Raw genomic sequence first — 24,035 nt, 5'->3', positions numbered from 1 at the left:
ACAGGAAACGTGCATCTGTGGTCAGGCTGGAAGATAGGCATAATTTCATTGAACTAAATTATATTAACCCGGCTCCCAATGCCACAACTTTCCAGTTGTTGTTGAACTGCAGTGTAGCTTGGGATATGCTTTTAGCTGCAGTTTTATACACCTTTTATTATTTTCTCAATTGTGCAGGCAGGTGACTCTTTTTGAATGTCCCCAAGCTTTTGTAGGCCTGTTGCTGAGCAATGACATTTGTGAAGGTGACGCCTATGTTTGCACATATCTTTCCCTGCCGTCAGTTAAAAGAGTATTATTTGCATGAAAGTTGCACTATAAATACGATACCAGGAGTGTTTGCCAATATCACAAAGCAAAGTCTCTTCCCAAGTGCCGAGCCGCCCGACTGTAAGTGCAGATAAGTCTCACCCTCTCTCTCGTTTGCTTCCAGATCCTTTATAAAGGGAGTCATTTGATTCCTTGTGATTGTCCTTCCCGGGGGATTTGCATCAACACAAGTCTGATATCCGAACGGGAATGAAAAGAAGAGCAAATGCGTTGGAGAAGGGAGTAGGGGAGATGCAGAATCCCTGAGATATTAAAGGTAATGTACTGCTAATAAGAATTAAGAAAAATACATTAATTTATTTTACCTTAAAAGGCCAAGTCAGGAGAAAAAAGGTTGCCATTTAGGGCTATTGTGCATGCTGCTCTGTTTGCCTTGCTGGCTGCACAAGCTGTTCCACCTACTGAAACGATGGCAACGATACAAACTGAACTTCCCTACTCAAGACAGGTGCAAACAACAAGGGACATCCCTACAGGCAGGGAGATTCAGGGATATTACGTTTGCCACATACTGGTAAGTTACTACAGAGCAGGAACAATAATTCAAATTGTGTAAAACTGCTGACATTTTAGAAATAACTTGAACTGGAACAATGCGTTCCAACATGTAACATTGCTGTCTGAATACTTTTTCCCCAAATGCATTTTTGTAGAATTCAGGAGGGTGATAGGGTGCAGTTGCTGAGCATCTTTGAACTCTATTGCTCCACAGGGCTGAATGGCACCCAACTGCCCAAGGCAGTGGAACATGTACTGATTAACTGACCAGGGTATCAGCTTTGATAAATGGTAAAATAACATTTTTAAATAAATTGTAAAATAGATTGATCTGCTGGAAGGGTGGGGTGCAGGTTGGGTGCGGGTCAGACCAGGGCAGTACATTCTTCCCCTGTTACCAAAGCTTTCCTGTCTTGGAACCTAAGGGGTGCGCATAATAAGCATACAGAGCAGAAAGACATGGGTATGGGTTGGGTGGGGGTCCTACGGTGACAACATTTTGATGGTTAGGGTCGAGTGAGGGTTAAGGTTCTGCGGTTTAGGGTTGGGTGCCGGTTGAGCTTTTCCTGGCCCCAACATCACTGTATGGCCAGCTTAACCCAGTAAGAGGTACGCAAACAATTAAATAGGATCAAAGTCTATAAATGCATGACGTGAAGGAATCCACCCAGAGGTGCTCATTGGAATTAAAATATACTATAAGTTCTATAACCAAATATGTTTGACTCCCTGGGCAAGGATAGAATGTGAATATAATCATCTAATCCAGAACAAATATCACATTGGCAGTTGTGAGAGGCACCCATGCTCTACACATCAGGGACCTACCTAAGTAGGCCTTATTTTGCATATTTAGTTTTATAGCAGTTTCCGTTTCCAGTTATCACTGTGTAGTAACAATGGACGGCATTGTGTATACAAGTAGCGCTATATAAAAATATACCTGGATACAACTAAAACACACCAACTCTATAACCTTCTAGAGCCAACGGGCTTCATATTTGCCTTCCCATTTGATGATAAGGCATCTTGGTTGGGGCACATTAACACTGTATATATCTCCACCAAAGAGCTTGCAATTAAATGTTGGTGCTGGAAGCACAAAAGGATAAACAAACCAATCATGGGGCTATAAATGTGGATGCAACACCATTACTGAACAATGTGGTTCATGAAGGTCCATGGCATATAAAGGCACAAAGCTAATGGCCATACCCCCATATGTAATAAAAGGCATTACATTTGCCCAGTAGCAGTAACCCATAGTAACCAATAAGATGTTTGCTTTTAAACAGGTGACTGGTAAATTCTTTCTGCTGATTCGTTGCTATGGGTTACTGCTCCTGGTCAAACTTAGCGCCTTTTATTACATAACCCCCAAATACTTTAATACAGGTTATGAAACTCCAAAGAGACTCCACATGTTTCAAAGCAATGTTACATTACATTATCTTTGATAATATACACATTGTAGCAGTCATGTGACACGTGACATCATGCTAAGTGCCATTTTTAACTTATGAAATCACTCACTTATAAAGATATAATTTAGAGATTATTCCTGGCCCTTTAGTAATATAATAATAATGATAATAATAATAACTGACAAAGAATGTGCATACAAGCCTCGCTGACTCTTCTGTTTATAAACATGTAATATGTCAAAATATTTACTGTGTTGTTACAGTTACTGAGGAACAATTAGGAACCCTTACTCGCTTAATTAGTCAACAAAACGAAATAAGCATTTTAAATCTAATATTTAATTTAATTTGATCAAATCATCTATTCTTTCTCAAACTAAAACAAAAATCAAATCTATTCCTCCTTACAAATGTTGAGCCCTAGTGATAATCTGAGTGAGATTTCTGCAAACTCCTTGGTGAGTTGGCTTAAAGCCCCGGTGCCATGGCTACAGTGTGTTTGTTCTACCGTATATTCTCTCCCGTACAGATATATTTCCTTTGGAACCTTCCGTTTAGAGACAGACAAAGGTGGAAGCCCAAACTTGCTGTTTAAACTGCTTGGCAGAAATCTAGGTGAGTCCGACTGAGGACTTGGGGGCTGAGCAACGGTTCTTGGATCTTGGATATTTTATCAGCATCTGTAAGCAAATATGAATTGGCTTGTCAAGGTCAGCTCATTAATCTTTAACATTCCAGCAAATGCATGCTTACTAGGGCGGCCTCGTAGAAAGCAAATATGGTGAAAAATGTCCTGCAAACTTCACGCTTTCATGTATGTCCACCATATATATTTTTGTAGAAAATCCAGCTTGAATGTGCGCAGAATTCTCTAGGAACTTTTGAGCTGCTAACCCATAATAACCAGATGCTGGCTTTCAAATAATAGGCCAACAGGTGTTACCTGATAATTGGTTGCCATGGGTAACTTGAAGTGGATCAATAGCTGTGTCTTTACATTATGGGTGGAACCAGTTGTGGCCATAGAATGGAAGGGTAGTATAAAACGTTGCTGGATTTACATTAGCAGATGTAGGTAGATATGCCTGGATAGTAGTGAATAGATACAATAGAAATGTCTAATTAATTGTTGCTTTAGTTATGCACCATTTTATATTTGGGTTTACAAAGGATTTGAATGGATACATCCGTGGAATTCCTTGTGTGTGGATTTTCTTGGAATAAGAATATATTAGGGGTTATTTAAAATGCAGAACTCAGTGGGCAGACTATTGCACACAGCATTCTGCATTGTGTAAATTGCCACTTGTCCCTGACTGTGTGTGCTGTATTGTGTTTTATTTTATAGGAAATACTTGGTGGGATATATGTTCCAATATTGCCAATAAAAGTCTACCCTGTCGCGTTGGGTCGTAGGCAAGTGCCCCATTCACCAGTTTACTAAAGTAGCGCTCCTATTGTCCTTCCATGCTTTCCACTGCCTTCATTTCTGCTCTCTAATCTGCTTATGCTCTGCCTTTCTTTGGCATGCTTAACATCAGTGATCCCCAACCAGTGGCCCGTGAGCAACATGTTGCTCCCCAATCCCTTGGATGTTGCTCCCAGTGGCCTCAAAATGCTTATTTTTGAATTCCTGGCTTGGGGGCAAGTTTTGGTTGCATAAAAACCAGGTGTACTGCCAAACAGAGCCTCATGTAGGCTACCAGTCCATATAGGGGCTGCCAAATTGTCAATCAGAACCCTTATTGTAACCCCAGGAACATTTTCCATGCTTGTGTTGCTCTCCAACTCTTTTTACATTTGAATGTGGCTCACAGGTAGAAAAGGTTGGAGATCCCTGCTTTAGATTATATTTGTTGTTGGTAGAGTATTGTTTAAGAGTTTATTTGTAATAGGGCCATATATCACATGCTGACTTGTGGTGGTGCCATCATAAAAGTGGCCTAAAGCAGCACTAAAGGTACATCCAGGACTCGTGTCCACAATCAACCAGGCCCTATGTCACCAGTCTTGCCAATGCTCTAAATTAGCCTCACAATTTTCGAGTCAGTCTTTTGTATCCCACTCCACCCTGCCTTCTCTTACCTGCCTGTGGCTTATTGTTATAGCTTAATTATTGATGGTGTGTTTCCTTATTTACTCTTGTATGTAATACACTGCTGTACATGGCAGCAAAGTGTTTTATAGGGCTTTATTTAAAGCTGAATCCCATTGCCTGTACAGCAACTGACAGTCTACCTGCCAGGCTGGCAGAAGGTAACAGTTAACACTTTATTGTAGTGATTTATGGGTTCTGTACTTTACTGCAGGGATATATGGAGCACTGCATTGTACTGCTGGGATTTTGGGGTTCTGCATAGCAAAACCGTACATGGCAGATAGACTTGTGATGTTAATGGGGATTATATAATAAAAGGCACTTAAGTTTGCCCAGGTGCAGTAACCCTTAGCAACTAATCAGCAGGTAGCATTTACTGGTCACCTGTTTAAAAGCAAACATCTTATTGGTTGCTATGGGTTACTGCTCCTGGACAAATGTTGCACCTTTTATAACATATGGGGGTAAGTGTCATGCAAAAGACTCTTCTCAATGGATCTTCTACAACTGGTACTGAATGGTAATGTTGCTTTAAATACAAAAGTAAGGATTTTAATCCTTTTTATGGATTTCAAGTCCTCAGCATTTAAGATCATCTGAAATGGGCAAGTAATAATGGCTGTATAGTCTCCTATTAAGCTCTAGTGAGTAAATGAATTGCCATTGCTGCCTTTTACTGTTGTAGGATGAAACTGCAACTCACAACTCACAGTCACATAACTAGAGCTATGCATTTAATACAGGCTTTAAGGTTAGCTGCATACTTTACAATGATGATATAAAATGAAATGAACCAATAAAACTTGAGAGATTAGACCGCAGACTGGTTTTGAACCAGACAGTCCAGTTTTTTTTGTTCCGTAAAGACTGGGCAGATTTCAAAGGTCTTTGAAAATAAAGTTAAACTTGTGATTATGTGACAGTTGCCCAGTACTTTAGCTTGTGTTGGGTGCTGGAAATCATCATGGCTCACCTCTACATAGGACACCACAGGTAAATAATCTATGCTAAAGGCTTCAGCTTTTCATTCTATAATAAGTACTTTGGGGGGGACATATGTTCCAATACTACCAATGGAAGACCATCCCTGCCAAACCCTTGGGCTAGTGCCCCATTCACTATTTTGCAACAAAAGTGCGCCCAGTAGTGTATGGCTGCTGTTCATTATGCATTGGGGGGAACAGTTCTACTGTGTGTGACGCGCACATTGGGGGCAAAGAGGCCAGTGGATCACTAGAAGGAGCCTATATGAATGCATTGACTTTTATTTATTTTTGCCCTGCTCTGATGATTTACTGGCAAGGGGACTCTAGAATTAACAACAGCTCGGACCTGGCATTAATTCCAGGGTTCATGTAGCAGGTTGCATTCATAGCTGCAATTGATTGAACGTCGGTTTTTCATCATTAAGCCTATGATAACTATCCCAGATTCACAAATGAGTTTAAGATATTTGTTCCAGTAAGCAAATTCAATCAATCATTTCAGGTCATGAGGGTTAAATATTTCAGTATTTAGGTAAACAATTCAGGTTCGTTCTAAACACTTTCCCAGTGAGTGGGGAAACTGAACTGTAACATACCATTAGCAAGATGAATAAGGATCTTAATAGATAAATAGTCCCAGTATGGGTGTAAGTGGTTTGCATTTGTATAAATCCTAGGTGCATAAGCTTATATTTACTGACATTAAATCTTGTCACTTAACTGCCCTGTGGGACCTACAAGGAACCCTACTCCACGTAGAGAATTCTCTGCCAACAACCACCGTCTGTACATGATTCTTTAGCCACTTTCTTCTTTTCTATTGTTTGCTCATTAATTCATGCATTCCCTAGTTTTATTGATGACATTAATTAGCCACCTCCGATAGACTTAATTTTAACCAAATAATTTACATTTTCAAAAATGTTTTTTTTCTCTGTAATAATAAAACAGTACCTGTACTTGATCCCAACTAAGATATAATTACCCCTTATTGGGGGCAGAACAGCCCTATTGGGTTTATTTAATGGTTAAATGATTCCCTTTTCTCTGTAATAATAAAACAGTACCTGTACTTGATCCCAACTAAGATATAATTACCCCTTATTGGGGGCAGAACAGCCCTATTGGGTTTATTTCATGGTTAAATGATTCCCTTTTCTCTGTAATAATAAAACAGTACCTGTACTTGATCCCAACTAAGATATAATTACCCCTTATTGGGGGCAGAACAGCCCTATTGGGTTTATTTAATGGTTAAATGATTCCCTTTTCTCTGTAATAATAAAACAGTACCTGTACTTGATCCCAACTAAGATATAATTACCCCTTATTGGGGGCAGAACAGCCCTATTGGGTTTATTTAATGGTTAAAATATTCCCTTTTCTCTGTAATAATAAAACAGTACCTGTACTTGATCCCAACTAAGATATAATTACCCCTTATTGGGGGCAGAACAGCCCTATTGGGTTTATTTCATGGTTAAATGATTCCCTTTTCTCTGTAATAATAAAACAGTACCTGTACTTGATCCCAACTAAGATATAATTGGTCCATATTGGAGGCAAGGCAATCCTATTGGGTTAATTTAATGTTTAAATTATTTTTTAGCGAACTTAAAGTATGGAGATTCCCCAGGTGAGAAACCCCAGGTCCCGAGCATTCTAGATAACAAGTCCCAGTACTATTTTATTTATTGTTTATTATGCTGTTATTGTTGTGCCACAAAAGCATTTTAAAAACAGATTTGTCATGCTATACACAATAATATATTTCCAAACAAACAACACTTTACAAGATCCCCTTTTAAAGCACTGAAAGAATATAATGTCTTCAATAAATACATCTTTAAATATCAGTATCTGTCAGTATCTTGCCAGGGGTTTGTGGAGCGAATACCACTTACTGTATTCCATCCTGTCTATGTCAGGCATGCAAAATAATGCACCTTTGTCATCCTTAATGTTAATGATCTGTGTACTGTAGCTCGGGAGCAAGTATTGTAAATCATAAAACAATGCCGTGGTTGTTGCAAAGTTCCCCCTGAAAAGGGAAGGGCATTTGGTAAAGGTGAGCCAAAGAGAGTAAGAGAATCATTCAATACTGCTCTGTTTGCGGTACCTGTTCCCAGGGTACAGGGAGCTCATCAGTCCTTCCCTTTCTTCATTGTGTGCTGCAGATATGGGACAAAAGCTCCGATTGTTCTTATATTCTACTTTGTGTGAGAGTCCTCTGTTATTCAGCCGCCCCTGGGGGGACAGATAGGTCTGTATCTTTCTATTTCTCTTAGTTTATATCTCAGGAATAACCTGGTCTAAAACCAGAGCCCTGGCCGCAGCTCCTGCTTGTTGAGCCACTGGAGGCCTCATGCTGCAGTCAGTCAATGACTTTTACCACTGTCCTTTTTCCCCAGCTGACGCCTATAATTCAGATGCAGGCAATGGCCCAATTAATGGGCTATTCAAGCCTACCCCCTCCAACAACCTGTGCTGGATCATTACCCTTGCCTTCTATTCCTAGCTCCTATGTTCCTGTATCCTAAAACCTTCCTCCTTTTATGTCTGTTCCTGCCCTTTTACCCGTGTATTCTGATTCCCTGGTATTGATCCTGGCTGTTATTTGGGCCCCCTGCCCTGACCCTTTGCTTGTTTCCAGACTCTGTTTGGCTGCTGCCTTCTCAGACCAATTGCCTGTTCTTAGGAATTGTTTTCTGCCTGTTCCTGTTTTTCAGTTTTTATTTATTTAATCTTTGTTTGAACAAGCAGCTCTTGTAAAGCAGTTTGCTTTACTCGGCACATTGGCTTCTGTCTGGTAATTTAGTGGGTAATTCTAACAGTAAGTAATAGGAGATCCCTGCATCAACGCTTCATTTTCCTTCATGCTCAGTTAAAGAGGGGAAATGTGTATAAGTAATGCTGCAATCAACAGCAATCATGGTTGAACAAAATCGAATTTCAACTCGTAGCTTTTTGATCAATATTAAAAAGTTATATTTGATCCTGAATTATTTAAGTGGTTTGCAAATCTAGAATCAGTTGTCACCATCATTAAAGGCCATTTTGAAACTAAAACATTCCAGGTGAATTGTGCTTACGAAAGGGAATACCTATACTGGCACAGTATCTCCCTGAAGAGAGATTTTGGCAAAATGTGCCTCTGCAGCGACAGTATGGTAGTATTATTCCATTACAGTTTATTTTTGTCAAGGTGTATGTCCAGTAGGGATGCAATAAATCCATGGTTTGATCCACGATTTGGCTACATCCCATCAAGGATTTGGAAAAATCCTTTGTGTTTAACCAAACCAAATCCGAACCCAAAAAATCAGTAGACCAGACAATAAAGCTCTGGTCTACTGATAGCAACAATTTCTGTTGTATTTTATCTGCTCATCCATGATGGATTTGGTGCAATCCCTAGTGATGTGAGACCCGATGTTTGTCACTATTCCATTGTAGCTGTTTGTAAAGGGTGAAATGTGTTTTGTTCATGACATTTGAGCTAGTAATAAAGTTAGTTGAAGGAGGGGATAAAATGAGCAGGAAGTAGGATGGTGGTGGCCTTTGTAGCAGTGAGACAGACAGGGAAAGCAACCTCTGGTAAGGAGAGCTAGGTCTGTATGAGGAACAGGGGGAGCCCAAGTAGGGACATGTGACAGTTTGAGCAACCAGTTGTGTGAATTGAAAACGCTGAATAAAGAGCATAGTTGGTTTCAAGATTGAGTGTTCCAAGTGTATTCTTCAATTTTACATGTTGGCTTTTTAGGACATTTTGTCAGTCCAACCATATCCAACAAAATCTCCCTTGTAGTTCTTCATTATTATTCTAAAGGAGGTATGGGGACAAAAAGGAAGAATGATATGAACATGGCTGATGAGAAGAAAGTGTTAGCTTTATGAGAAACCACTTAACCTACCTATGTTTTTGGACTGTGGGAGGAAATCTGGACAATCACAGGAAGAACATGCAAAGTCACACATTGGGGGTCTTTTTATTATGCCACGTAAAAACATGTAAAAAAAATTACGCCTTTTTTACGAAGCCTGGTGATGAGTGGTGAATTTTGACACTGTTTTTTACACTGCACAATAAATCTACCCTATAGTAACCTATTCAGAAATGTAACCCAACACTCTGGTGTTATGAGCCAACAATGCTAACCACATTCTTACGTAGTCAAGTGATGTTATCAAAAAAAGGAAAGTGGGGTGAACCAAGGAGACAAAAGGCAACAAATGGGGCAGATAAAAAGTGGCCTTGTTGCAGAATGGGCTAAAGGGATAAGAAACTTTGAGTACTGTGTAATGGGGAGCTGAAATGGGGTGGTGGGAACAGGTGAGCAAAAGAGAAAAAATACCTAAATACCTAAAGGGGTGAAGGAAAGAAGAATGGAGCTGAAGGAAGGCAGCTAAGCAGAGGGGTCGTATGGAGCAGAGCAGAGGGGAGAATGGAGCAGGGCAGAGGGAGTATGGAGCAGGACAGAGGGAGTATGGAGCAGAGCAGAGTGGAGCATGAAGCAGGGCAGAGGGGAGTATGGAGCAGAGCAGAGTGGAGCATGAAGCAGGGCAGAGGGGAGTATGGAGCAGAGCAGAGTGGAGCATGAAGCAGGGCAGAGGGGAGTATGGAGAGGGGCAGAGGGGAGAATGGAGCAGAGGGCAGTATGAAGCAGGGCAGAGGGGAGTATAGAGTAGGGCAGAGGGGAGTATGGAGCAGGGCAGAGGCGAATACACAGCAAAGCAAAAGAGGGAAATATGGAGCAGGGCAGAGGGGACTATGGAGCAGGAAAAAGGGTAGTATGGAGCAGAGCAGAGGGGAGTTTGGAGCAGGACAGAGGGGAGTATGGAGTGGGGCAGAGGGGAGTATGGAGAGGGGCAGAGGGGAGTATAGAGTAGGGCAGAGGGGAGTATGGAGCAGGGCAGAGGCGAATACACAGCAAAGCAAAAGAGGGAAATATGGAGCAGGGCAGAGGGGACTATGGAGCAGGAAAAAGGGTAGTATGGAGCAGAGCAGAGGGGAGTTTGGAGCAGGACAGAGGGGAGTATGGAGTGGGGCAGAGGGGAGTATGGAGCAAGGCAGAGGCGAATACACAGCAAAGCAAAAGAGGCACAGAAATGAATGTGAATTCACAGGCTTGTACTGTAATTACATAACTAGTTCTCTTTAGGTCGGGAATCAATACAACTGTTTAAACAGGGCAAGTAGCAGTTTACTGTTAATGCACCTGCTTCTTCCATGAATAAAGGAGGCCAATTGTCTTTGCCTGGGTAGATTCTTGTTAAATAAAGATTGGATCATTGCCCTGATAACTGCTTTGTGCTATTTTTATTGTGACCTCATGTGCGTCACTATACATACTCTTTTGTTTTACATGCAACCCGCAGTGTACCAGGGCTCTTTATTATTATAAATACTGTTAGTATTATGAAACAAAACAGTAGTAAAAGGTAAAACTGAAAGAGCAATTGTCTGGCTGTAATTCGGTCTGTGCAGGAAGAATATACAATGGGTGAAGGGACAATGCGAGTAAGCAGAGATTTGGTGGTGTTGCTGAATGCTTGTTATTCTTTGCAGGGCTCCTTGGAAGTAAATCAGTAGCAGGCAAATCCAGAGCCTACTCATATATAAGGTCTCTGCGCAATCTGCGCTCATTCCCAGACCATTATGGATGGAGAAGTAGAAAAGAACGAAGCTTCGGATGAGAAGAGCAGTCTTGAGGTAGGCATTTCTTTCCTTAACCTCCTGGGCTGGGCTCCTCTTACTAGTTAACATTCACCCCTAACCCCCCATATTCCGCTTGGTTCGGTTTACTCTATCTGTTCTCTGAAAGAAAAGCCAATCGGGGTCAGAAAGGAAACTCTATGACATGTAAAGGGCATCTGGCTACTCAGTTTTTCAGAAACTTTTCTTGCAAAGGAGACCTTATTGGCAATATACATTAGAACATATTAATACATTCATATTTTTTGACTGCTTCTTGTCTTAAAGTCAATGTTTAACCTTCATATCCTGACATGAAGCAGTTTGGTTCCTTTATTCATGTTTTTCTCTTTTTTTCGCAGTTTTCTTTTTTTTTTTTAAGCGGTAGTTCACCTTTAAATTAATTTTTATTATGATGTAGACATTGATATTCTGAGGCAATATAGGATTGGTCTTCATTTTTTATTCTTTATGGTCAAATGATCAATTATTGAGAATTTTGTTCAGCAGCTCTCCAGTTTGGTATTTAAGGTTCAGGCTACAAGAAGGGCACTTGTTTAAATAGGTGGGAAATTACAATGTTGTATTTCAGAACGTTCTCAAATAATGGGCTATTTGCCATCAACCCTCATACTTTATTGTCTGTATAAAGCTGCCCATCCACGCATGAAATCTAGTTTCATACGAATTTCGGGCTGTGTGTGGGCTCAGAGTTCCCTGTAATCTCTATTTAGTCAATCGGTCAGATAATGATAAAATCTACTCATGTATTGTGCATCTGACAATATCCTTGGGGGCCCTACAATGGAAGTCACTTTGGTATGATTGGTGCCTGCCAATTATTTCAGTCACAATTTCAGTCGGAATGTTAGTATTAGATCATTGCATTTAAATGTACAACCGTATGGCCACCTTAAGAAAAGATAAACCCAACATATAAATAGGTTATCTTTCCCTGCTCTGTCACAAGTACTAGGTGATTAAATACACAGATGGGATAAAGGCTCTGCCCCAAAGAGCTTACAATGTATTAGGAAGACAGACAATTCTGGCCATGCACTGGCAGATTTATGCTTGTCTGCCTGCGTTTGGCCCTCCCAATAGAGATGTAGCGAACTGTTCGCCGGCGAACTAATTTGCGCGAACATCGGGTGTTCGCAAGTCCGCAAATTCGCGAACTTTTCGTGATGTTCGCAATTTCGGTTCGCCGGCACCGAAAAAATCGCAAAACTTACGATAACGGTACGAATGCTCCGAAAAAGTCGCAAAACTTACGATAACGGTACGAATGCTCCGAAAAAGTCGCAAAACTTACGATAACGTTACGAAAGCTCCGAAAAAGTCGCAAAACTTACGATAACGTTACGAAAGCTCCGAAAAAGTCGCAAAACTTACGATAACGGTACGAAAGCTCCGAAAAAGTCGCAAAACTTACGATAACGGTACGAAAGCGCCGGAAAATACGAAAAAGTCGCAAAATTACCGATCATTTCGAAAAACGGCGTGTGTCAATTTTTCAGAGGTTTTTGCCCTTGATCCCCCTCCTGCATGCCACTGTCCAGGTCGTGGCACCCTTTAAACAACTTTAAAATCACTTTTCTGGGCAGAAATGGGTTTTCTAGGTTTTAAAGTTCGCCTTCCCATTGAAGTCTATGGGGTTCGCAAAGTTCGCGAATATTCGCAATTTTCGGCGGAAGTTCGCGAACAGGTTCGCGAACTTTTTTTTTGAGGTTCGCTACATCCCTACCTCCCAATGGTCTCCAACAGATGTCCGACTGAAAATTGGTTTATATCTATTCGGCAAGTTTGAAAATCCTGTCATTCAAGGACCACATTGACGCGATGATGCAGCCCTCTCTTGATGGGCCTGAGGCCAATTGTTGGCCCAGGGTCAGCTGATTTAGCCCTGTTTATAGGTGGTTAAATTAGGCTAAGCCCATCCATTAGGTGACCTTGCCAAATGAGCGGATCTTTATGTGTGGGGACAGCTTTACTTATAGTCTGCAGTATGAACTGAAACTGATGGGTTTGCAGATCAGAATGCCTAGAATGAAAGCTCTTTACCTGTCTTTGCCTTGCTAATCCCCAGCAATAACAAACACAGTGACCTGTGCCAACAGATGTTTACCGTGTGGAACTAGGACAGAACCCTGGAGCCGATTGTCTGGTTCCCCTTTCTTTACTTATGATACTAATCCTGTTCCTTTTAAAGTGATACTGTCACCCATATGCACTCTGTTTTTTATCCCCACTGTATTGGTTAGAAAGGCTCGAACAGCATTGAGTAAATTTTTGCCATATTATACTGTATATCTAGTTCCTTACAATTAAATATATTATAAGGACAGAAGAGGTGGCTGGCTCCCCACCACTGTTGTACCCTAGGGATGTGCCTTATCTGCCTAACCCTAGTTCTGGCCTGTTTATAAAAAATAGCTGCTGTGTAGCCATAGGGTCAGCAATTCAAAGGAGAAAAGGCTCAGGTGGTTACATGAAAAGATAGCAGATCAGCTCTATAGAATATAATGGTGCTTTACAGAGCTTATCTGTTATTTGCTATTTAAGGCAATGAAATGTTGCCAGCTATAAATTTTACAAACCATGGGGATAAAATATCCTTTATTTCCTTTCCACTGGCTAAAATGCAAATCGCCAGTAGGACGAGAGTGAACTTTGGGCTATTCTTACAAAGTATCCACATAGGTTTTCCCACAGCTGGTTTGCATTGTAGCCAGTACGAAAGCATTCGAAAAACATTAGTCACCTGCGGTAGAGGCGATTTATCTTGGGCAACTAATCTTCTGCTGACCATTGCCCTTAAGCTGTGCCATTTAGCCCTAACTCAGTTGCCTCCATTTCATACACAAAAGCCTGTTTATATAAACTATAGTAGCAAACAGATCAGTGTTATGGAAACACTGATTAAGAACAATGAGTGGTGCCATTAAGAAGAATAAGCTGTCATTGCATTCACCACTTGTTGTTCTTAATGAAATAAAAGTGTATTTATGTTTTATTTTATCAATGAATCTTGGATCTGGTGGGATTCCCTTTTTTATATAAACTGAACTGCCATAACCAAGAGATTAAGCAGCTTTATGTTCAGCTGCCATGGCATGGCTGTGCCTGGGCACTGACTATTTCCATAATCTCAGTCAGATGATCACCTTTAGCCAATGAGCAGCAAGCACCAGTCATGTGATACACAAGCAGGCATTTCCTAAACAGTGTCTGCATCTCCACACAGAGCGTTTGCTTGGTTTACTGTGGGAAAAACTGAGTTCTATAAAAGAACAGTAAATGTTAAAACAAAATGGGGGTCATTTACAAATGCCCCAAATGCAAGTGCTAGAGCACTAAGGGGTACAATATCAAGTCCCTTATCGCTCATTTACCAAGCACTTGTATCTAGTGTTGCCACTGTACCCCCTTAATTCTGGCCACATATTGAATCCACATACTGCATGGCTAGATAGCAATTAATGCAGATGCATGCTGCATGGCTTCACGTAAATCAGTTTAGTCTGCAGCATGCATCTAAATTAATTGCTAAGGATGTGCATTCAATATCTGGGTGAGGTGGCAACTCTGCTTGTATCTGGGACATTACTGCGCTCTGCACCTCACGCCAGATTAAAAATCCTTATCGAGGTGCAGAGTTAAATACTGGCATGTGAAGTCCTGTACTTATACCCTGCCGTAAGGCATTTTGTTAATCACCCCCTCCAAGTTAGTTGATTAGTTGCCCATCTTAACTAGTGTTAGCGACTAATCTACCTGAAATGCCTTTCCCCCGGCAGTGGGAAGACATATGTGTTGCCTCATTGTCTAAAGTTGAGTAAAGTTTTTTCCTGCAGGAGGATTAAAATTGGCAATTCATTTATTATGGATACATCCTAACTCTATTTTCTTACTGCCCCTCATGTCACATAATGTCCCTGGTGTGTCAGTACCCACTGTGTATAATGTGACTGGTGTGTCAGTACCCACTGTGTATAATGTGACTGGTGTGTCAGTACCCACTGTGTATAATGTGACTGGTGTGTCAGTACCCACTGTGTATAATGTGACTGGTGTGTCAGTACCCTCTGTGTATAATGTGACTGGTGTGTCAGTACCAACTGTGTATAATGTGACTGGTGTGTCAGTACCCACTGTGTATAATGTGACTGGTGTGTCAGTACCAACTGTGTATAATGTGACTGGTGTGTCAGTACCAACTGTGTATAATGTGACTGGTGTGTCAGTACCAACTGTGTATGATGTGACTGGTGTGTCAGTACCCACTGTGTATAATGTGACTGGTGTGTCAGTACCCACTGTGTATGATGTGACTGGTGTGTCAGTACCCACTGTGTATAATGTGACTGGTGTGCCAGTACCCACTGTGTATAATGTAACTGGTGTGCCAGTACCCACTGTGTATAATGTAACTGGTGTGCCAGTACCCACTGTGTATAATGTAACTGGTATGTCAGTACCCACTGTGCATAATGTAATTGCTGTGTCAATACCCAGTGTGTATAACATGGCTGGTGTGCCAATAACCAGTGTGTATAATGTGACTGGTGTGCCAGTACCAACTGTGTATAATGTGATTGGTGTTACAGCAACCAGTGTATATAATGTGGCTAGTGTGCCAATACCCACTGTGTATAATGTGACTGGTGTGTCAGTACCAACTGTGTATAATGTGACTGGTGTGCCAGTAACCAGTGTGTATAATGTGACTGGTGTGCCAATATCCAGTGTGTATAATGTGACTGGTGTGCAAGTACCAACTGTGTATAATGTGACTGGTGTGCCAGTAACCAGTGTGTATAATGTGACTGGTGTGCCAATATCCAGTGTGTATAATGTGACTGGTGTGCCAATATCCAGTGTGTATAATGTGACTGGTGTGTCAGTACCAACTGTGTATAATGTGACTGGTGTGCCAGTAACCAGTGTGTATAATGTGACTGGTGTGCCAATATCCAGTGTGTATAATGTGACTGGTGTGCCAGTACCCACTGTGTATAATGTAACTGGTATGTCAGTACCCACTGTGTATAATGAGAATGGTGTGCCAGTACCCAGTGTGTATAATGTGACTGGTGTGCCAGTACCCAGTGTGTATAATGTGACTGGTGTGCCAGTACCAACTGTGTATAATGTGACTGGTGTGCCAGTACCCACTGTGTATAATGTAACTGGTGTGCCAGTACCAACTGTGTATAATGTGACTGGTGTGCCAGTACCCACTGTGTATAATGTAACTGGTATGTCAGTACCCACTGTGTATAATGTGACTGGTGTGCCAGTACCCAGTGTGTATAATGTGACTGGTGTGCCAGTACCAACTGTGTATAATGTGACTGGTGTGCCAGTACCAACTGTGAATAATGTGACTGGTGTTACAGCAACCAGTGTATATAATGTGACTGGTGTGCCAGTACCCACAACCAGGACAAACCCTTGCAAATTTTATTGCGGAAGTGCAACGTGCCTGGGCTGAAAAACCCCTTTGTCAAGCCTGTTTTTTGCCCTGAAACGTTGCACTTTGAGTGCCATTGCTTTCTATCTCGAGGGACTGTTTGGGAGGGTGCCAATCCCTCCAGCACTGCGCACTGAGCTTCTTGCCTTGGAGGGCCAGGGTGTGCAAGGAAGGTCTCCTGTATGACTAGTGTGCCCCAGTAGCCACTGTGTATAATGTGCTTGGGGTGCAGGAATCCATTCTCTCTTAATGTATATAATGTGTTAGAGTGCTAGTACCCACTGTAAATAATGTGCTTGGGGTGGAAGAAGCACCTACAACAACACTTCAATGGGAGGTGCTAGCGGTAGTTAAGGGTGGTCACTTGTATACAAGCAAAAAATCCACTATATTTGACATTAGCTTTAAGTCAGCCAGTGTATGGTCTTCTTTAGCCTCCCCAAACAGAAAAATCACCCTCTGACTGTAATAGCTTACTGAGTCAGCAGCTCATAGGCCTGTGTATGCGGACAAACTTACTGATTTATATCAGTATATTTTTAGAGTAGGTTTAAAAATGAACCAACAGCCCCTATTCTGATCTGATCATTGTCTAAAGGGCTAAAAAATTGAATCAGCCAAATTTGATGAGGGGTTTATTTCATATATGCCAACTAAAATATGGAAATGTCATGAGTGTCCTAAATATGCCCTCACTGAGAAAATTCATCTCAATGGAATGAAAAATAAGACAGCGTAAGATTTTTGCAGAACTGACAATAAAATCCATGTTTTGTGTCTCAGAGTGAAGATTTCTTCTTATCACTCACTGAGGAGGAAAGAGAATGTCTCCAGTACCTGCTGGAAACCATTGATTCACTGGAGGATGATAACCAAGAAGACTCTGAAGATTCAAATATAAATCAAGGTATGAGAAAATTAAGGGGAAACTATTAGGACTTAGGAAAGCCATTAGTTAAGACACTGATATAAAGTACCAACTGCCATAGATATTACCTTTCTAGGTGTCACTTTGACCTATGCCGCTCCCTACATTACATGCAGATAAATCAAACCATTTAATCTGGGTGGAGAAATGGATGGAGTGGACAGGGTTGTAGGCAGAGGAGAGGTGGGTGTGTAGGGCGATCGGCAGCAGAGAGGGTCAGGGATTTATAGGCCATTACAAATTTACCAGCAAGTACAATGCCGGTAAATGTGTAATATCGGTGCTGGGCCTGGCCAAGTGGCAACCTTAGCTCCATTTTCAGATAAACTGCCAGTTAACCCAGGAGAGGCCAGACAGGCAGATTATACTGGCCATGTACGTCCAGATGTACTTTTCCAAGGATTACACAATCTACAAGGTAGAAGAAAACCTTTCAAACACATTGAGGTCTCTGAGCAGACCCTCTTCCCAACCACATCATCCAGTCTGCTGGTCCCCAGTACCCTGAATTCGGTCCTTTCAGTGTATATTCTCAGCTGTAGAGTCCCTGAAAGGATGAGGGGATCAGGGTCGAACTGCGCAGCCAGGACACTGGGAGAAATCCCGGTGGGCCCCGGCGGCCCAGTCCGACCTTTGTCGGCGCTCCCCCTACTGACTGTTACTCCCCTGACGCAATTTATACGCGCTCGGGGAGGACGTCGGGTGGGGGGCCCTGCGGGGGGGTTATGGGGGCCCCTGGAGGGGGTAGGGGACACGGCTGGCTGGGGCACCTGCAGGGCCCCTGGGGCGGGAGTCCCGGTGGGCCCTGCACCCGCCAGTCCGACCCTGGAGGGGATGGTCAGATATGTCAGCTGCCCACCATACTGTGCGCCTCTGCATTGGCCCTGAGGCGTGGGGTAACTGGGGCCCCTTTAAGAGCTTGGGAGATGTGGCTGGGGAAAAAAGGCTTATGCAGGGGACCCACTGTGTTTAAAAGGTTTTATTTTGAATAATTAATTAGTTATACAAACGACAGAGTCGACAGAATCCTCGGTGCTGCTCTATCTGATGTTCCCTTCTTTGCATTCACTCACTGACCTTACAAAGCCCTTCATTCTGGGAAATCCTGCCAAAATCCATAGTAACCGATGGCTCAAGGAGATAGCTGGGTGTTCCGCAGGAATGGCTTCACTGAGGCATTGCTGCTCGTTGTGACTTAATGTTCTGGATAATGAGATTGTACCATGAAAAAGATTTGTCTCCTTCACAGATGGAGAAACCAAATAAAGTAAAAAGAAAATGTCACTTTGATAGTCAGTGAATATACTGTACAGAGAATGGCTCGGGTTGGTTTCATGGTAACATGAGACAAACCTCCTAGGGCAGCAGATGGCAAAGGTATTACTTGACAATGTGAATGTTCTAGCAGAACTACTTTACGTCTAAGGCAATTTAAAGGGAAAGTTTACCTTTAAATGGACATTTTAGCCTTTACAATGTGAAATGGCTGTCGGGGTCCCTGACCTAAGTAACCAGACTGCATCTTAATTTAAAGAATAGGGGCTAAAAATTGCAATGCAGACCAATGACAGAATTTCTTCAAACTACAAGATACATAAAGCAGACATGTCAGCTCCCCCATATTTGTCTAGAATCTGCATGATTTAAGGCCATCTTCCCCAGTCTTCCAGTGCTCTGGTGAAATGCATAGAATCATTGCTCAAAGCAGTAGAGCACAGAAGGAGCAGAATGTGGAGAGGGCAGGAGTAGAACAGGGGTATGATAGCCAGGACCAAAATGCCCCAGATTACCTTAGATCTGTGTTGGCATCTCTGTTGAAGGGACAGCACAGGAAGAGCAGAAAAAATAATTACCTGTCCACTGAGTAGCCCTCTGCTAATGAGCTGCTCAAATGTTGCTGCTTAGAGAGGAAATGGCTGTTTGTTTGTTTATACAGTATATAGAACAGGAGCTCTGAACTAACTGTCCTGTTTATAAAGGGAGGAAGGGATAAATAAATAATGAAGACCAATTGAAAAGTTGTTTAGAATTGGCCAAGTTAAATCAAAGGTGAACCACCCCTTTAAGAAAGGTGTTTTTAGGTTGTTCTTTAAAGTGCTTTGTGTTTTACATCCATAACTGGTCAGTAGACATGTAAGTGATTTTGCCATTTCTTGTCTCCCAGCTGATGCCATTGATGATTTGGCCAACTCGGCGCAACATGTAGGAAATCTGGACAGAAACCAAAGGGGTCTAAGTGAAAGCTGCAGAGCAGCAGATCAAACAGATCATGAGACGTCTCTGTCTAAAATGAGGATTATAAAGTCCTTCTCAGAGGATTTCCCAGGATGTTCCATCACTGTCACTTCTGACACGGGACACAAGTTGGCCAGCTCACACCCAAGCCATTTAAGAAAGTTTGATACCATCATGCGATCTGGGGTGAACGTGCAAGAACTGAGGGCACGTTTCATTCGCCAGCAAGAGCCTTCACCAGTGGGCGATCATACAAGGGGCACAGGGTCAGCAGGGACAAAAGTGCCACCCATGTCCCGGAACCTTAAATCTCCCAGACAGGAGGCCTTGCAGAAGTTGGGACTGCTCAAAAGGAAACAAAGCAATTCAAGTGCTTGCAGCTCCCCTGAGCCCCATCAGCCCACAGAACCAAGCTCAGCCTCACTGAACGGTGACATAAAGCAAACTGCTTCCAAAGGAGGGAATGGTCCTCTAGAGAAAAGATCTGGGAAGCCGGGAGCCATGGACAGATGCTGGCCTCCTTAACTTCTAAATGAATTGACTTGGACTCTTGCCCGACAGGGCTACAAGTAATTATCGATCTGCCATACATTTATAAAGCAAAGAGGGATCTGTAGCAGAATATAACGGGACACCTGGCTTCCCCATCACTACAGCGCTAGCACATAATGAGGATTTAAATACAGGAAAAGCACAATGATTATACGATTGGCTGATTCCCATAAGAGGAAATGAGATGGAATAGATATTTACTACAGCCAGACTGTTTTTTTTGGAGAGGGGGTGGGTTACTGTACTGTATTTATAATTAACAGGTATGCTTCAGCTATTCTAACTTAATGGGACACTATACCTTTATTTTCCCTATGGATTTGTTTATTTGTTTAATGAGAACATCAGGAGCTGACTATGTGATTTGTTGTTTTACCCTTGCCATTGCTTCTCATGCTTGCTGGTCTCAAACTTTCTCATGACTTTCCATAGCCCTTCTATTGTTTTATACTTTCTTATGATAAGAAGCCAAAAAGTGATAAGGCTTAGTAGTGGCTTGACTACAATACATCAGACCAAGTGGTTGCAGGGGTAGGGGCTGGGATACAGGTTGCCCTGTGTAGCAGCCTCTCCACCACAGCCAGTAGCATAAGGAAGCAGACTTCGTGGTTGCAGGGGGGACCCTGTGAAGGGGGGCCCAGACTGCTTCCTCTACAGCTTTAGCCAACCTCCCTCTTCTACCTGAGAGCTAGCGGGCAGGGATGGGGGATGTGAGGGAGGGGCAGGCAGATGCGGAACGGAAGGGGGGGTAATGCTTGCATTGCTTGCCTGGTCCCTCTGAAGATTTTTTTGCAGGGGGGGGGGCCCAACACAGTGTTAGAACTCTACTTTTCCCAGCACCTCTCTTACCTTAGATTTAGTCGCCCACAGCAAACTAGCAGTGCTAGGTGGGCAGGGGGTGGGTAGTGGTTTCCCTCAGCAGATACTGTGTGCGCCCCCTGAGGATTTTTTTGGCAGGGGGGCCAGTGATTTCAAGCTATGCCACTGTGGCTTATCAGTCCAAGGACCATGACAAAAATTCAGTGTGGCAATTCATTGGAAGCCATATATGGACAGTGGTGTAACTAGGGGATCACGGGCCTGGGGGCAAAATTGGCAACTGCCTCACCCCCCCTCCTCAGTTTGTCACTCTACCAGGAAACTCAATGCACACATGTTCTTACCTTAACTTCCTTATAGTGTGCGTAGTGACTACTGGGGGGCTGGCCTGGGTGCAGTCGCATCCACTGCTCCGTTATGCCACTGTATTTGGAACTGTCTGTAGTAGGTACACAGTCTTCACTAAAAGGCACTTCCTTAAAAAATGATCCATGTTTTAAAATTAATATGTAAGTGTGATATTAAGCAGTGTTTATATATACCCTTCTATTTTCTGGTTCTGACTCTCACTAGTTTCCTTTAGGTCTCTGGCTTTTACTACATAGATTCAGGAGTGAGATCAGCAGTGCAGGAGTATGAACAGCCATTTTTACATTTATATTACAATAGCTATTACAATTAAATTTTTCTGTGTAGGGTAATTGGCTGGGAAGTAGCCTAGCAGCCCAGGGGTGTGGCTTGATGTCATTTGGGCGTGGCTACCTGAGGGGCCACATAATAAAGTCTCTAATTCTAGTAGGGATGCGCAAAATCTGAGGGCCAAGCTGATCCAAATCCAAAACCTATTAGGACTTTAGACTGGAATTCAGTTCAGAATTTGCCCAATTATTATTACTGTACTAACCAGAATTCTGCAGAACAGTCCCCTTAGTTTATTCATAGCCTGTACAGAGATACCATAGCATTATGCCAACATATTTGCACAATTTAGCAGGAACGGCCCACTCAAAACCTGTATAAAGAGACACTATGCCTGCATAGTACAAATTAATATAGTTACCCTCAGAACATGCAATTATAAAGTATCCAAAAGCTATAGGCTGGGCCAGTTTTCTTTACAAGCCTTACTATACAAAATGAAAAGCTGGCAACGCACAGCACAGTGATCAATTCCTGGAAAAGTACCTGCTGTGAAACAGAATTGATAAATGCGACAGTGGAAGGTTATATTTAGCAGGGGTTGATCTATACTGGGAACAGTCGGCCTGTGGCTCTCCAGCTGTTGTGGAAATGCAACTCCCAGCATTTGCAGCCATGGCACTTCTTACTGACACAGAGAGTGAGATTTCAGCTGATAACTGGAGGTGGAAACTGGTAATTATACTTACGGTGATACTGACACATTCCCATAATCTGTAGGAATGTATCAGTATCATTAGAAAGAAAAGATATCTTCTTTTGTTACAAAACTGCCCCTAAGCTGATCCCCAAACCAGAGGTACTTAAAGCTTTTGACCGATAGGCAAGGCTTTGGAGAGTGAACTGCTTCTGTAAGTCAAACTAAGTGGGGGGTTCTGGCAAAATAGTACAACCCTTGGCTGGTGGGATTACACCACCACCAGCCAAGGGTTAGTACAGGGGGATTCAGGGAATTACAACTGGGCTTCCAAATGCTGAAAATGCCTTAAGCTGGCCATAGATAGGCCAATATTGGTCGATGACTTAACTGCTCTTAACCAAGTTAGCACTTTATTGGTCTATTTATGGGCCCAAACAATAGTCAATAAGAAATCAAGGCTGTTTTAGAATAGAAGGGCTGAAAATGTCATATTAGGCAAGGCCTACTGTGGGATATTGATATAGTCCTCTCTAGGGCTCTACATGGGAGCATCATCTGATCCAATCATAGTCATATAGTGCATAAGCCTGATTTACCACTACCACTTTAGCAGCTAGATAGGGCAAAGATATGCTCGTTGGTCACCTCACCAACCAAGAAGTTCTACCTGTGTTTAGGCAGCTTTGGGAGGATCAAACTAAAGATTTACAATTAAATCCTGGTTTCGAGGCGGCGTCAAAACTCTTGGTTCAATGAGGTGAGAAAATCTCCTGCTTAGGACTTATACAGCTTTTAAAAATTGGTCTAAATCAGGAATGTTCAACCTGCAAACTTTTAGATGCTGCTGAACCACAGCCAAAAGGACAGTGAATGCTGAAAACTGGTAATAGGTTCTGGGAACCCCCTTGAAACGTTGTACCAGGGGCCAACTCTCTCTGCTTTCAACTTTGTCCTAAAATTCTTTGCCTCTGTTTGTTTTCATTTCTAGTTTTTTTTGATTTTCGGCTTTTATCCCTTCCTCATTCCTATGCTATGTTGTTACTGGGCAGGCCTGGTGCTGTGTCATTGTCACCTACCACAAGGAAGTGTATGAGAAAATGAAGTAGGAGAACAGGAGACCCAAGTGATGAGGATCTGCTGATGCCCCAGGGCCAGGGTTTGGCTTTCATTGTAGTTCAACAAAGTCTGCAAATTAGAGAGTCTTTTCCTTGGGGCCTCAGATAGTATCAAGTCTACTGGGCTGTTACAGAATCACCATGTACAGTTCTAAATCTATGTCTATATGTGTATTGCTCAATCTAAATCATGTGTATTGATTCGACTACAGAAAAATGAACCCAAAATAAAAGCTGCTGATGGATTACACTGATCCCCAATAGTCAATAAAGGAATGATTTATTTTTGTATTACTTGTCAATTGCATTTTTACTGAATGTAGAGGTGGCATGGCAGCTGATTTTAGAGTAGTGCAGAGAGTGCTACACACTCAATGCAATGGTCTAAAACTAACAATAAGACTGAAATTGTAGGATAAAGCCTTAAAAATACAATCGTACGAAAGTGACTTCCATTGTAGGTCCCCTAAGGATATCGTCTGATACGCAATACACGATAAACAATTTCTAACCTGTCCGATCGCCATGGTATGAAAATTA

General features: G+C 42.2%; 1 protein-coding gene across 1 annotated transcript; it reads left to right on the top strand.

The window, feature by feature from the left end:
* The first annotated feature begins 343 nt into the window (after nucleotides 1-343).
* Nucleotides 344-23,786, top strand: LOC101731301. The gene is made up of 4 exons (XM_018093693.2): nucleotides 344-586; nucleotides 10,906-11,049; nucleotides 17,291-17,414; nucleotides 19,600-23,786. Exons 2-4 carry the CDS (start codon nucleotides 10,996-10,998, stop codon nucleotides 20,193-20,195), a joined length of 774 nt encoding a protein of 257 aa, XP_017949182.1. The 5' UTR covers nucleotides 344-586; nucleotides 10,906-10,995; the 3' UTR covers nucleotides 20,196-23,786.
* Nucleotides 23,787-24,035: the final 249 nt, after the last annotated feature.

The sequence above is a fragment of the Xenopus tropicalis genome, chromosome 4 (genome assembly GCF_000004195.4).
Source record: "Xenopus tropicalis strain Nigerian chromosome 4, UCB_Xtro_10.0, whole genome shotgun sequence".
NCBI lineage: Eukaryota > Metazoa > Chordata > Amphibia > Anura > Pipidae > Xenopus > Xenopus tropicalis.
Note: the sequence above shows the minus strand (reverse complement) of the source record. Positions and strands in the feature narration are given on the sequence as shown.

Coding starts and splice junctions, on each gene's coding strand:
- LOC101731301 (XM_018093693.2), top strand. CDS start 10,996: ATGGATGGAGAAGTAGAAAAGAACGAAGCTTCGGATGAGAAGAGCAGT. Junction 11,050..17,290: donor ATGAGAAGAGCAGTCTTGAG/GTAGGCATTTCT, acceptor TTTGTGTCTCAG/AGTGAAGATTTCTTCTTATC. Junction 17,415..19,599: donor AGATTCAAATATAAATCAAG/GTATGAGAAAAT, acceptor CTTGTCTCCCAG/CTGATGCCATTGATGATTTG.